General features: G+C 42.6%; 1 protein-coding gene across 1 annotated transcript in view; it reads left to right on the plus strand.

Annotated features, from left to right (window-relative positions):
* The window catches only part of sipa1l2a (signal-induced proliferation-associated 1like 2, genome duplicate a), a 735,281-nt gene that overhangs the window by 658,017 nt on the left and 63,688 nt on the right, over positions 1–13,576 (plus strand). Inside the window, exon 13 of the mRNA XM_082965719.1 lies at positions 1,599–1,889. Within this exon, the coding sequence (XP_082821845.1) occupies positions 1,599–1,889 (291 nt within the window). The remainder of the gene's footprint in view (positions 1–1,598; positions 1,890–13,576) is intronic.

The following is a 13,576-nucleotide window of genomic DNA, read 5'->3' on the forward strand; positions in this document are numbered from 1 at the left end:
TTATACACACTACCAGATATACACTACCTGTTATATACACTACCAGATATACACTACCAGATATACACTACCTGTTATTCACACTACCAGATATACACACTACCAGTTATACACACTACCAGTTATACACACTACTAGTTATACACACTACCAGTTATATACACTACCTTTTATACACACTACCAGATATACACACTACCAGATATATACACACTACCAGATATATACACACTACCAGTTATACACACTACCAGTTTTATACACTACCAGTTATACACGCTACCAGTTATACACACACTACCAGTTATACACACTACCAGTTGTATACACATTACCAGTTGTATACACACTACCAGTTGTATACACACTACCAGATATATCCACACTACCAGTTATATACACTACCAGATATATACACACTTCCAGTTATATACACACTACCAGTTATATACACACTACCAGTTATATATACTACTAGTTATATACACTACCAATTATATATGCTACCAGTTATACTGGGAGGTATGTCAAGATGAAGTGAGGAGGTGGGGAAGGAGGGATAAGGAAGAAAGGAAGTAGGGGTTGACGAATAAGGGATGAGGTAGGTAGGAGGGAGGGAGTAGTTAGGTGTAATGGAACAGAGGGGAAATGTCTCCTCTCCCAGTGATCTCCAGAGTAGTTAGCTGTAATGGAACAGAGGGGAAATGTTTCCTCTCCCTGTGATCTCCAGAGTAGTTAGCTGTAATGGAACAGAGGGGAAATGTCTCCTCTCCCAGTGATCTCCAGAGTAGTTAGGTGTAATGGAACAGAGGGGAAATGTCTCCTCTCCCAGTGATCTCCAGATTAGTTAGCTGTAATGGAACAGAGGGGAAATGTTTCCTCTCCCTGTGATCTCCAGAGTAGTTAGCTGTAATGGAACAGAGTGGAAATGTCTCCTCTCCCAGTAATTAAGATGCCCTTGACCTCTTTATTATGATCTCTGTCTAGTGAGACGCCAAATATAAATAATTCAGATATGAAACAGGTGTTGTTATTTTTTACTTTGAATACTTTACTAACCTCTGGGCTTCTCTCTCATTCTCCCTCCTCTCTCCCTCCCTCCCTCAAGTTTCTGTTTGACCTTAAATTAATATTCTTATTCTCTCTCTCTCTCTATCTCTATGTCTGTCTCTCTCTATCTCTATGTCTGTCTCTCTCTCTCTCTCTCTCTCTCTCTCTCTCTCTCTCTCTCTCTCTCTCTCTCTCTCTCTCTCTCTCTCTCTCTCAATGTCTGTCTCTCTCTCTCTCTCTCTCTCTCTCTCTCAATGTCTATATATCTCTCTATCTCTATGTCTGTCTCTCTCTCTCAATGTCTATATATCTCTCTCTCTATCTCTATGTCTCTCTCTCTCTCTATGTCTGTCTCTCTCTACCTCTATGTCTGTCTCTCTCTCGCTCTATCTCTATGTCTGTCTCTCTCTATCTCTATGTCTGTCTCTATCTCTATGTCTGTCTGTCTCTCTCTCTCTCTCTATGTCTGTCTGTCTGTCTGTCTGTCTGTCTCTCTCTCTCTATCTCTCTCTCTCTATCTCTATGTCTCGCTCTCTCTCTCTCTCTAGGGGCTGTTCTGAGCTGTACCGTATCCCCATGGTAGAGTATAAGTTGGACAGTGAGGGGACGCCATGTGAGTACAAGACCCCATTTAGACGAAACACCACCTGGCACAGGGTACCCACGTCAGCAGGTCAGCCGTCCAACCCCAACACCAACCCCCCTGCCCGGTGCTCCCCCACCCAGAGACACCCCGACCGGGCAGGCAGAGACAGGACTGGACAGCAGGTGCTCCAGCAGGGACAGAATGCTATCCCACGATCCACCTCCTTCGATAGAAAGCTGCCAGACGGATCCAGGTAAGGAACTACTGAGCTGAGCACCTGGACAAACCTTACAATGTGTTTATCTCGTTCTATTGTTCTCACACTCTTTCTCTGTCTCTCTGTCTCTCACTTTCTGTCACACCCACTCTTTTACTCTCATGATCACTCTCTCTCTCTCTCTCTCTCTCTCTCTCTCTCTCTCTCTCTCTCTCTCTCTCTCTCTCTCTCTCTCTCTCTCTCTCTCTCTCTCTCTCTCTCTCTCTCTCTCTCTCTCTCTCTCACACACACACACAATCTCTCTCTCTCTCACAATCTCAATCACTCTCCTTCTTTCTCCTCCCCATTTCTCTTTCTCGTTGGGGTGCATGCAGAGGGAGTCAGAAGCAGGAGTGGGAGAGAGAGAGAGAGAGAGGGAGGGAGGGAGTAGTTGAGTTGTTTTTAGGTTATATTTGTCTCACTATCACATATAGGGGTGGTGGGATCGTCGAGGTTGGTTCTCTCTCGAGGGCGCTACCAGCGGGAGGGGCTGGTTGAAATATCCACTCATGGAGGTTTGGAGTTTGAAAAACCTATTCAGCGGCATGGGGTGAAGATTCCCGCTGTGTTCCGTGGAAGAATGTAGCTCAGCAGTGGGCGCTGTTATTGGGTATGATAGCATAAAATCAGCCTCAAGGACGAATAGTACTGTAGTAATATTCTTAGATTCCGATGAAAAGGTGAATAGGATAGTTGAGAGTGGTGTTGTGTTGCGGGAGACACAGATGTTGGTATTTCCTCCTATGAATCCGGAGAAGAAAGTTCTACTTTGTAACGTGCCTCCATTTGTTAGAGATGAAGTGTTGGAGAGAGAGTTATCTCGTCATGGTCAACTTGTTTCTACATTAAAGAAGATTATTTTGGGATGCAAATCTCCTTTGCTGAAACATGTCGTGTCTCATAGGAGACAAGTGCACATGATTTTAAAGAAGGATACTGACAAAGTGAATTTAGCGTTCAGTTTTAAGATTGATGGGTTTGATTGTGTGTTCTACACTTCTACTGAATCAATGAAATGCTTTGGGTGTGGAAGAGAGGGGCATTTGGTGCGTAATTGTCCAGAGAAAGAGCCCGGAAGGAGCTCTAGCACTGGTGCAGCTAAAGCACCACTGAGAAGGGATGAACAGGCTAAGGGTTCAGGAGAAGGGAGAAGGTGGGCAGATGTGGTGGGAAATGTAAGAAGGGAAAGCAGTATGGCTATGGGGGAAGTTGAGGTAGATCAGGAAAAAGAGGGGGGGGGGGCGGTAGGTGAGACTGCGATTGAGGTCGCTGAGGGGGGGCTGTAGAATGCAATGGGAGTTCAAGAGGAGAGTGAAACAATGGAAAATGAAGCAGCAGTTTTCAAAGTACCGATGAGGAAGAGGAAGAATTTAAGGGGTGATGAAGGTTCTAAGAGGAAGGTAGAGATTATAAATCAGTTGGGATAAACAGGAAGTATAGATGATAAATCAATTGAGGATTAACAGGAAGTAGAGATAATAAATCAGTTCAGGATAAACAGGAAGTAGAGATGATAAATCAGTTGAGGATTAACAGGTTGTAGAGATGATAAATCACTTGAGGATAAACAGGAAGTAGAGATGATAAATCAGTTGAGGATAAACAGGAAGTAGAGATGATAAATCAGTTAAAGATAAACAGGAAATAGAGATGATAAATCAGTTGAGGTTAAACAGGAAGTAGAGATGATAAATCAGTTGAGGATAAACAGGAAGTAGAGATGAAGTTTTCTTCTGGGGATGATAGCGATAGTGAGGCATCTGATGCGTCACAACAAAATAGCGAGAGAAATGGGGTGGAAGGGAGGTATTGGATTGAGAAGGTACGTCAATTTCTGAATTTGACAAAAGGGAATATGGGGAAGGGGGAGGTTTGACAAGCCCAGAAATCTCTAGACTCAAGAAAGTGGTCACAAGAGTGACAAGTGATTTAAATTCTAAAGGAAATGAAAGAGTTCAGATGCAGTCGTAACTCTGTAAAGAGCCCTAGTGTATGAGTTTATAAAGGGAAAGGGAACGGACATACGTTTTCTACAAGAAACGCATAGTAATATGGAAAATGAAGTTATGAGGCAACATGAGTGGGTGAGGGGGAGAGTGGTGTGTAGTCACAAAAACTCAAAAAGTGGGGGGTGTGGCCATCCTGTTCGCAAGAGGTTTTTTGTCATATGAGGTTGAAGGGAGGTTATTAAAAGTTAGAGCGGGACATGACAACATCACCGTGTGTTTAATAAATGTATATGCCCCAGTAGTGGCAGTAGAGAGGGTATGTTTTTTAGAGACATTATCAAATACCATTGAGAAATGTAATACTGAGGATTATATCAGAAAATGTTTTAGTTTTTTTCTGGGAGAGATGGAGGTGTCACACCCTGACCATAGAGCCCTTGGTTCTCTATGGTGTTTAGGTCAGAGTGTGACTAGGGGATTGTTCTATTCATTGTATTTCTATGTTGGTGAGTTGTATGGTTCCCAATTAGAGGCAGCTGGTAATCGTTGCCTCTAATTGGGGATCATATTTAGGTAGCCTTTTTCCCACGTGTGTTTTGTGGGATATTGTTTGTGTTTGTGCTTGTGTCACCACGTAGTCACGTTGTGTTGCTTGTTTATTGTTTTGGTTAAAGAAGTTTCACTTTAAATAAATATGTGGAACTCAACAAATGCTGAGCCTTGGTCTGTCTCTTACAACAACTCTGACAGAAGGTCTCAAAAGGACAGTTTTGTGTCCCTTCAACAGTGGTGGGATAACCTCTCTAGGGTATGTGGGACGAAATCCCACCTACTCAACAGCCAGTGGAATCCCGTGGCGCGTTATTCAAATACCTTAGAAATGCTATTACTTCAATTTCTCAAACATATGACTATTTTACACCATTTTAAAGACAAGGCTCTCGTTAATCTAACCCCACTGTCCGATTTCAAAAAGGCTTTACAACGAAAGCAAAACATTAGATTATGTCAGCAGAGTACCCAGCCAGAAATAATCAGACACCCATTTTTCAAGCTAGCATATAATGTCACATAAACCCAAACCACAGCTAAATGCAGCACTAACCTTTGATGATCTTCATCAGATGACAATCCTAGGACATTATGTTATACAATACATGCATGTTTTGTTCAATCAAGTTCATATTTATATAAAAAAAACAGCTTTTTTCATTAGCATGTGACGTTCAGAACTAGCATACCCACCGCAAACTTCCGGTGAATTTACTAAATTACTCACGATAAACATTCACAAAAAACATAACAATTATTTTAAGAATTATAGATACAGAACTCCTTTATCCTCTATGGGCTAGGCGGGACGAATTCGTCCCACCTACGTAACAGCCACTTGAAGCCTGTGGCGCGATTTTCAAAACCTTAAAAATCCTATTACTTCAATTTCTCAAACATATGACTATTTTACAGCTATTTAAAGACAAGACTCTCGTTAATCTAACCACACTGTCCGATTTCAAAAAGGCTTTACAACGAAAGCAAAACATTAGATTATGTCAGCAGAGTACCAAGCCAGAAATAATCAGACACCCATTTTTCAAGCTAGCATATAATGTCACAAAAACCCAGAAGACAGCTAAATGCAACACTAACCTTTGATGATCTTCATCAGATGACAACCCTAGGACATTATGTTATACAATACATGCATGTTTTGTTCAATCAAGTTCATATTTATATCAAAAACCAGCTTTTTACATTAGCATGTGACGTTCAGAACTAGCATACCCCCGCAAACTTCCGGGGAATTCGCTAACATTTTACTAAATTACTCACGATAAACGTTCACAAAAAGCATAACAATTATTTTAAGAATTATAGATACAGACCTCCTCTATGCACTCGATATGTCCGATTTTAAAATAGCTTTTTGGTGAAAGCACATTTTGCAATATTCTAAGTACATAGCCCAGGCATCACGGGCTAGCTATTTAGACACCCGGCAAGTTTAGCACTCACCATAATCATATTTACTATTATAAAAGTTTGATTACCTTTTGTTGTCTTCGTCAGAATGCACTCCCAGGACTGCTACTTCAATAACAAATGTTGGTTTGGTCCAAAATAATCCATCGTTATATCCGAATAGCGGCGTTTTGTTCGTGCGTTCCAGACACTATCCGAAATGGTAAAGAAGGGTCGTGCGCATGGCGCAATTCGTGACAAAAAAATTCTAAATATTCCATTACCGTACTTCGAAGCATGTCAACCGATGTTTAAAATCAATTTTTATGCCATTTTTCTCGTAGAAAAGCGATAATATTCCGACCGGGAATCTCCTTTTCGGCAAACAGAGGAAAAAATCACAAAGACGGGGGCGGTCAGGTCACGCGTCTAAGCCCAGAGTCCCTTGATCGGCCACTTGAGAAAGGCGATACTGTGTTTCAGCCTGGGGCTGGGATGACGACATTCAGGTTTTTCCCGGGCTCTGAGCGCCTATGGACGACGTAGGAAGTGTCACGTTAGAGCAGAGATCCTTAGTAAACGATAGAGATGGCAAAGAAGTTCCAGAAATGGTCAGACAGGCCACTTCCTGTAAAGGAATCTCTCAGGTTTTGACCTGCCATTTGAGTTCTGTTATACTCACAGACACCATTCAAACAGTTTTATAAACTTTAGGGTGTTTTCTATCCATATGTAATAAGTATATGCATATTCTAGTTACTGGGTAGGAGTGGTAACCAGATTAAATCGGGTACGTTTTTTATCCAGCCGTGTCAATACTGCCCCCTAGCCCTAACAGGTTATGCAATCGCTAATGTCCGATTTTAAAATAGCTTTTCGGCAAAAGCATATTTTGCAATATTCTGAGTAGATAGCCCAGCCATCACGGTCTAGCTATTTACCCTCACCAAACTCAGAATTACTATTAGAAAAATTTGATTACCTTTGCTGTTCTTCGTCAGAATGCACTCCCAGGACTTCTACTTCAATAACAAATGTTGGTTTGGTTCAAAATAATCCATAGTTATGTTCAAATATCCTCTGTTTTGTTCGTGCGTTCAAGACACTATCCGAAGGGTGACGCGCCCGACGCGTTTCGTGACAAAAAATTCTAAATATTCCATTACTGTACTTCGAAGCATGTCAACCGCTGTTTAAAATCAATTTTTATGCCATTTTTCTCGTAAAAAAGCGATAATATTCCGACCGGGAAACCCTGTTTTAGTTCAGACACGAAAAAATCAAAACATGGTGTCGCCTCGTACACGCGCCTCAGTCTCATTGTTCTCTGATCGACCATTATCCAAATCCGCTACTGTTTTTCAGCCAGGGCCTGCAAAGACATCATTCAGCGTTTTGCCGCCTTCTGAGAGCCTATGGGAGCCATAGGAAGTGTCACGTTACAGCAGAGACCCTCAGTTTTCAATAAAGAGAGTGTAGAAGCCCAAGAAATGGTCAGACAGGCCACTTCCTGTAAGGAATCTTCTCAGGTTTTTGCCTGCCATATGAGTTCTGTTATACTCACAGACACCATTCAAACAGTTTTAGAAACGTTAGGGTGTTTTCTATCCAAAGCCAATAATTATATGCATATTCTAGTTTCTGGGCAGTAGTAATAACCAGATTAAATCGGGTACGTTTTTTATCCGGCCGTGCAAATACTGCCCCCTACCCTGGAGAGGATAATCAAGATTCAGCAATTCTCTAATCAATGCACAATGAACGTCACCAGAGATATCACCAGATCAAGGAATGCCCTCGAGTCCACAGGAGATCGAGGCCACACTCCCACAGTGTTTTTAAAGTTAACAGTGGGTTGAGTGCTCATTTTAAAGTGTGTAGAGGTATTAGGCAGGGGTGTTTGTTGTCGGGAATGTAATATTTCATCACTATAGAGCCGTTGCATTGAAGGGATATACCTTTCAGAGGATATTCCTCCTAGTCGTCTCTCAGTCAATGCTGATGATGTAGTTATTTTTGTGAAAAATCAAGCGGAGGTGGATAGCTTTAGATTCGGTTGATCGGTTTAGGGGAATATCCTCTGTAAAGGTAAATTAGGAAAAAAAGTTGTGCTTTACAGAGTGGGAAATGGTCTGGAGGGATCATGGCTTTGCCAGGGGTGGCAACCATAGTTGTCTCTCCACTTTCTCCATCCCTTTCTGCATAACAATGTGTATTATGGCCAGAGAGGAAAACAAGAGAAGAGAACAGTGTTCCCTTCTGGTTTCATGTATAATTAGCAGCCCTGTCAGTGTCTCGGTATGTCACATCCTTTCTCCTTTCCCTCTTGCAATGGAGAAGAGAGGGGAGGGAAAGAGAGAGGGGGATGGATTGATAGATATAACTACCTGCCATCCCTGGTGGTGACTGTGATTAGGGAGAGGAAGTTGTCATTATTCCTGTACGGTACGGGGGGGGGGGGGGGGTCGGCATTACAGAATTAGGGAGAGGAAGTTGTCATTATTCCTGTACGGTACAAAGAAAAAGTTATCATCACCACAGGAGGATTCATTATATGAACAAATTACTGTGGAGGGAGGGAGGGAGGGAAATGCCTGCTGCGATAATTGGACTCAAATGGTAAATAAAAAAGCAGAAATATCTGAGTATTATTTAAATGAATGGAAAAAAACTAGGATTCAGTGAGTTTGATTTAAATATCTGTTGAAATGAGCGAAGACTAAAACTCCCAGGTCTAGTGTTATAGTGTGTAGTGTGTAGTGTGTGTTATAGTGAGTAGTGTATGTTATTGTGTGTTATAGTGTGTAGTGTGTGTTTTAGTGTGTGTTATAGTGTTTAGTTTGTAGTGTGTGTTATAGTGTGTAGTGTGTGTTATAGTGTGTAGTGTGTGTTATAGTGTGTAGTGTGTAGTGTGTAGAATGTTTAGTGTGTAGTGTGTGTTATAGTGTGTAGTGTGTAGTGTGTAGTGTGTATTATAGTGTATAGTGTGTAGTGTGTGCGTAGTGTGTGTAGTGTGTGTTATAGTGTGTAGTGTGTGTAGCGTGTGTGGTGTGTGTTATAGTGTAGTGTGTGTAGTGTGTGTTGTAGTGTGTGTAGTGTGTGTTGTAGTGTGTAGTGTGTGACATATCGTGTAGTGTGTGTAGTGTGTTATAGTGTGTAGTGTGTGTTATAGTGTGTTATAGTGTGTGACATATTGTGTAGCGTGTGTTATAGTGTGTAGTGTGTACTGTGTAGTGTGTGTTATACTGTGTTATAGTGTGTAGTGTGTGTTATAGCGTGTAGTGTGTAGTGTGTGCTATAGTGTGTAGTGTGTAGTGTGTGCTATAGTGTGTAGTGTGTGACATATCGTCTAGTGTGTGTTATAGTGTGTAGTGTGTAGTGTGTGTTATAGTGTGTTATAGTGTGTGACATATCGTGTAGTGTGTGTTATAGTGTAGTGTGTGTTATAGTGTAGTGTGTGTAGTGTGTGTTATAGTATGTAGTGTGACATATCGTGTAGTGTGTGTTATAGTGTAGTGTGTGTAGTGTGTGTAGTGTGTGTTATAGTGTGTAGTGTGTGACATATCGTGTAGTGTGTGTTATAGTGTGTAGTGTGTGTTATAGTGTGTAGTTTGTGACATATCGTGTAATGTGTGTAGTGTGTGTTATAGTGTGTAGTGTGTGTTATAGTGTGTAGTGTGTAGTGTGTGTTATAGTGTGTTATAGTGTGTGACATATCGTGTAGTGTGTGTTATAGTGTGTAGTGTGTAGTGTGTGTTATAGTGTGTTATAGTGTGTAGTGTGTGTTATAGTGTGTAGTTTGTGACATATTGTGTAATGTGTGTAGTGTGTGTTATAGTGTGTAGTGTGTGTTATAGTGTGTAGTGTGTGTTTACATTTACATTTACATTTAAGTCATTTAGCAGACGCTCTTATCCAGAGCGACTTACAAATTGGTGCATTCACCTTATGATATCCAGTGGAACAACCACTTTACAATAGTGCATCTAAATATTTTAAGGGGGGGGGTTAGAAGGATTACTTGATCCTATCCTAGGTATTCCTTAAAGAGGTGGGGTTTCAGGTGTCTCCGGAAGGTGGTGATTGACTCCGCTGTCCTGGCGTCGTGAGGGAGCTTGTTCCACCATTGGGGTGCCAGAGCAGCGAACAGTTTTGACTGGGCTGAGCAGGAACTGTGCTTCCTCAGAGGTAGGGGGGCCAGCAGGCCAGAGGTGGATGAACGCAGTGCCCTTGTTTGGGTGTAGGGCCTGATCAGAGCCTGAAGGTATGGAGGTGCCGTTCCCTTCACAGCTCCGTAGGCAATCACCATGGTCTTGTAGCGGATGCGAGCTTCAACTGGAAGCCAGTGGAGAGAGCGGAGGAGCGGGGTGACGTGAGAGAACTTGGGAAGGTTGAACACCAGACGGGCTGCGGCGTTCTGGATGAGTTGTAGGTGTTTAATGGCACCGGCAGGAAGCCCAGCCAACAGCGAGTTGCAGTAATCCAGACGGGAGATGACAAGTGCCTGGATTAGGACCTGCACCGCTTCCTGTGTGAGGCAGGGTCGTACTCTGCGAATGTTGTAGAGCATGAACCTACAGGATCGGGTCACCGCCTTGATGTTAGTGGAGAACGACAGGGTGTTGTCCAGGATCAAGCCAAGGTTCTTAGCACTCTGGGAGGAGGACACAAGGGAGTTGTCAACCGTGATGGCGAGATCATGGAACGGGCAGTCCTTCCCCGGGAGGAAGAGCAGCTCCGTCTTGCCGAGGTTCAGCTTGAGCTGGTGATCTGTCATCCACACTGATATGTCTGACAGACATGCAGAGATGCGATTCGCCGCCTGGTTATCAGAAGGGGGAAAGGAGAAGATTAATTGTGTGTCGTCTGCATAGCAATGATAGGAGAGACCATGTGAGGATATGACAGAGCCAAGTGACTTGGTGTATAGCGAGATTAGGAGAGGGCCTAGAACAGAGCCCTGGGGGACACCAGTGGTGAGAGCGCATGGTGCGGAGACAGATTCTCGCCACGCCACCTGGTAGGAGCGACCTGTCAGGTAGGACGCAATCCAAGCGTGGGCCGCGCCGGAGATGCCCAACTTGGAGAGGGTGGAGATAGTGTGTTATAGTGTGTAGTGTGTGTAGTGTGTGACATATCGTGTCCTAGTTCCCTGAATATCCAGAAACTGAAGGGTTCATCAAATATCTAGAGCCAGTCCATTACAAACCCTCAGACAGGCTTTATGGTTAAACCATGGCTTTATATAGAAACGGCAGCTAATATCATTACAATGAATAGCATTTCATTTGAATGAAAGGAGCAGGAGGAGAAAAGAGGTACATGAGGGAGGGAGGGAGGGAGGGAGGGAGGGAGGGAGGGAGGGAGGGAGGGAGGGAGGGAGGGAGGGAGGGAGGGAGAGAGAGAGGGAGAGAGAGAGGGAGAGAGAGAGGGAGGGAGATGGAGAGAGAGAGAGGGAGAGAGGGAGGGAGATGGAGGGAGATGGAGAGAGAGAGAGAGAGAGAGGGAGGGAGATGGAGAGAGAGAGAGAGAGAGAGAGAGAGAGAGAGAGAGAGAGAGAGAGAGAGAGAGAGAGAGAGAGAGAGAGAGACTATTTGACCATGGTTACTGATCAAAACCTCAGAAAAACCTTGACAAAGTACAGGCTCAGTGAGCACAGCCTTACCATTGAGAAGGGTAGACAAAGGAAAATCTGACTCCCTGTAGAGGAAAGGCTGTGCAACCACTTCACAACAGCAGAACCTGAGACGGAGCTGCATTTCCTGATAAAATGTCAAAAATATAAAACAATTAGAGAGTGTCATTTCCCCAAATTTGAAACCCTTATTCAAGGTTTCAAAGACCTCTCTGATAAGAGTAGGCTACCCGTCCTGTTGGGGGAGGACGCAGAGAGCTGTGGGTTGGCAGCGCACTACATTGCTGCCTGTCATAAGATGAGGGACAGTGTCTGACAGACCAATCAACCTGCACATGTCCTCTACTATATGCTTATTGTTATTGTTCAATGTATGTTTTTTTTACCCTTGGTTATTGTTGTTACCGTTGTCCTGTTGACAATTTTGATTCTTATTATCTTAATATTGAAAATATCCAAAGTAAGCTTTGGCAATATGTACATTGTTACGTCATGCCAATAAAGCAAATTGAATTGAATTGAGAGAGAGAGAGAGACACATAAAGTGAGGGAGAGAGAGAGAGAGAGAGAGAGATAAAGAGAGAGAGATAAAGAGACAGAGAGAGAGAGACAGATAAAGTGAGGGACAGAGAGCGAGTGAGAGAGACCGATAGAGAGTTTGAGTTTTTATAAAAACTTTATTTTAAAGTATTAACACAAATATTGGCACACTGCCTTTTCAGAAATCACACAACAAGTGTGTCCTTATGAAATAAACATAGAAAAAATGTATACATTAAATAACAAATTATTTACATTCAATTTATTACATCAACAAAAATTGACAAAACAAACCGATCCTTCATAAATCCACTTCTCCTCAAACAGCAGCAGAGAAGAACTCAAAATACACTTTACTAATCATTTAAAAATACATCTTACATGCTTACTATATCCCGTGTCTATCTTATTTTTCCTACAAAAAAAAAAAAAAAAACATTTTAGCTTGACCCAAAAATGTTTGGAACAAGTGACATTTTCTTTTCTGTTGCTTACTATATTGAAACCCCAAAATAAAAACAGTGTTATTGAAAATCTCCCCTATAGCTGTAAACAAAGACTCTAGTATTTCAGAGAGGCTTTATCCTCTCACACTCCATAAAACAGTGAACAATTGTTTCTCTTATATTACAAGAAGGACATCCATTTCCAACATCTGAGTTAATAACAGATTCAAAAGCATTAACTGCAGTGATGCCATGCAACACCCTCCATTGCGTATCACCAGTACCCTTTTGTAACGGTGGCTTGTACAGTGCTCTCCATGCTGGCTTTACCTTGTCATCAAGGCCCAGTTTTACCCTCCAAGGAGTATCTTTTCTATTTTTCAATTTATCCTTATTCAAAACCTTGACACACCCCCTATATAACTCCTTCCCATTCACCTCATTCAAACCCACCTCTTCCAAACCTATCAAATCCAGCATTAACTCCTTTCTGTCTGACTCTTGGATATTGGGTGTAATCCCTAGTCTGTTTGACGCTGAGATATTGGGAGTAATGCCTAGTCTGTTTGACTCTGGGATATTGGGTGTAATCCCTAGTGTGTCTGACTGGGATATTGGGTGTAATCCCTAGTCTGTCTGACTCTGGGATATTGGGAGTAATCCCTAGACTGTCTGACTGGGATATTGGGTGTAATCCCTAGTCTGTCTGAATCTGGGATATTGGGAGTAATCCCTAGTCTGTCTGAATCTGGGATATTGGGTGTAATCCCTAGTCTGTCTGAATCTGGGATATTGGGTGTAATCCCTAGTCTGTCTGAATCTGGGATATTGGGTGGTAATCCCTAGTCTATCTGAATCTGGGATATTGGGAGTAATCCCTAGTCTGTTTGACTCTGGGATATTGGGTGTAATCCCTAGTCTGTCTGACTGAGATACTGGATGTAATCCCTAGTCTGTCTGACTCTGAGATATTGGGTGTAATCCCTAGTCTGTCTGACTCTGAGATATTGGGTGTAATCCCTAGTCTGTCTGACTCTGGGATATTGGGAGTAATCCCTAGTCTGTCTGACTCTGGGATATTGGGTGTAATCCCTAGTCTGTCTGACTCTGGGATATTGGTGTAATCCCTAGTCTGTCTGACTCTGGGATATT

This window comes from Salmo salar, chromosome 19, assembly GCF_965601325.2.
Source record: "Salmo salar chromosome 19, fSalSal1, whole genome shotgun sequence".
Classification (NCBI taxonomy): Eukaryota; Metazoa; Chordata; class Actinopteri; order Salmoniformes; family Salmonidae; genus Salmo; species Salmo salar.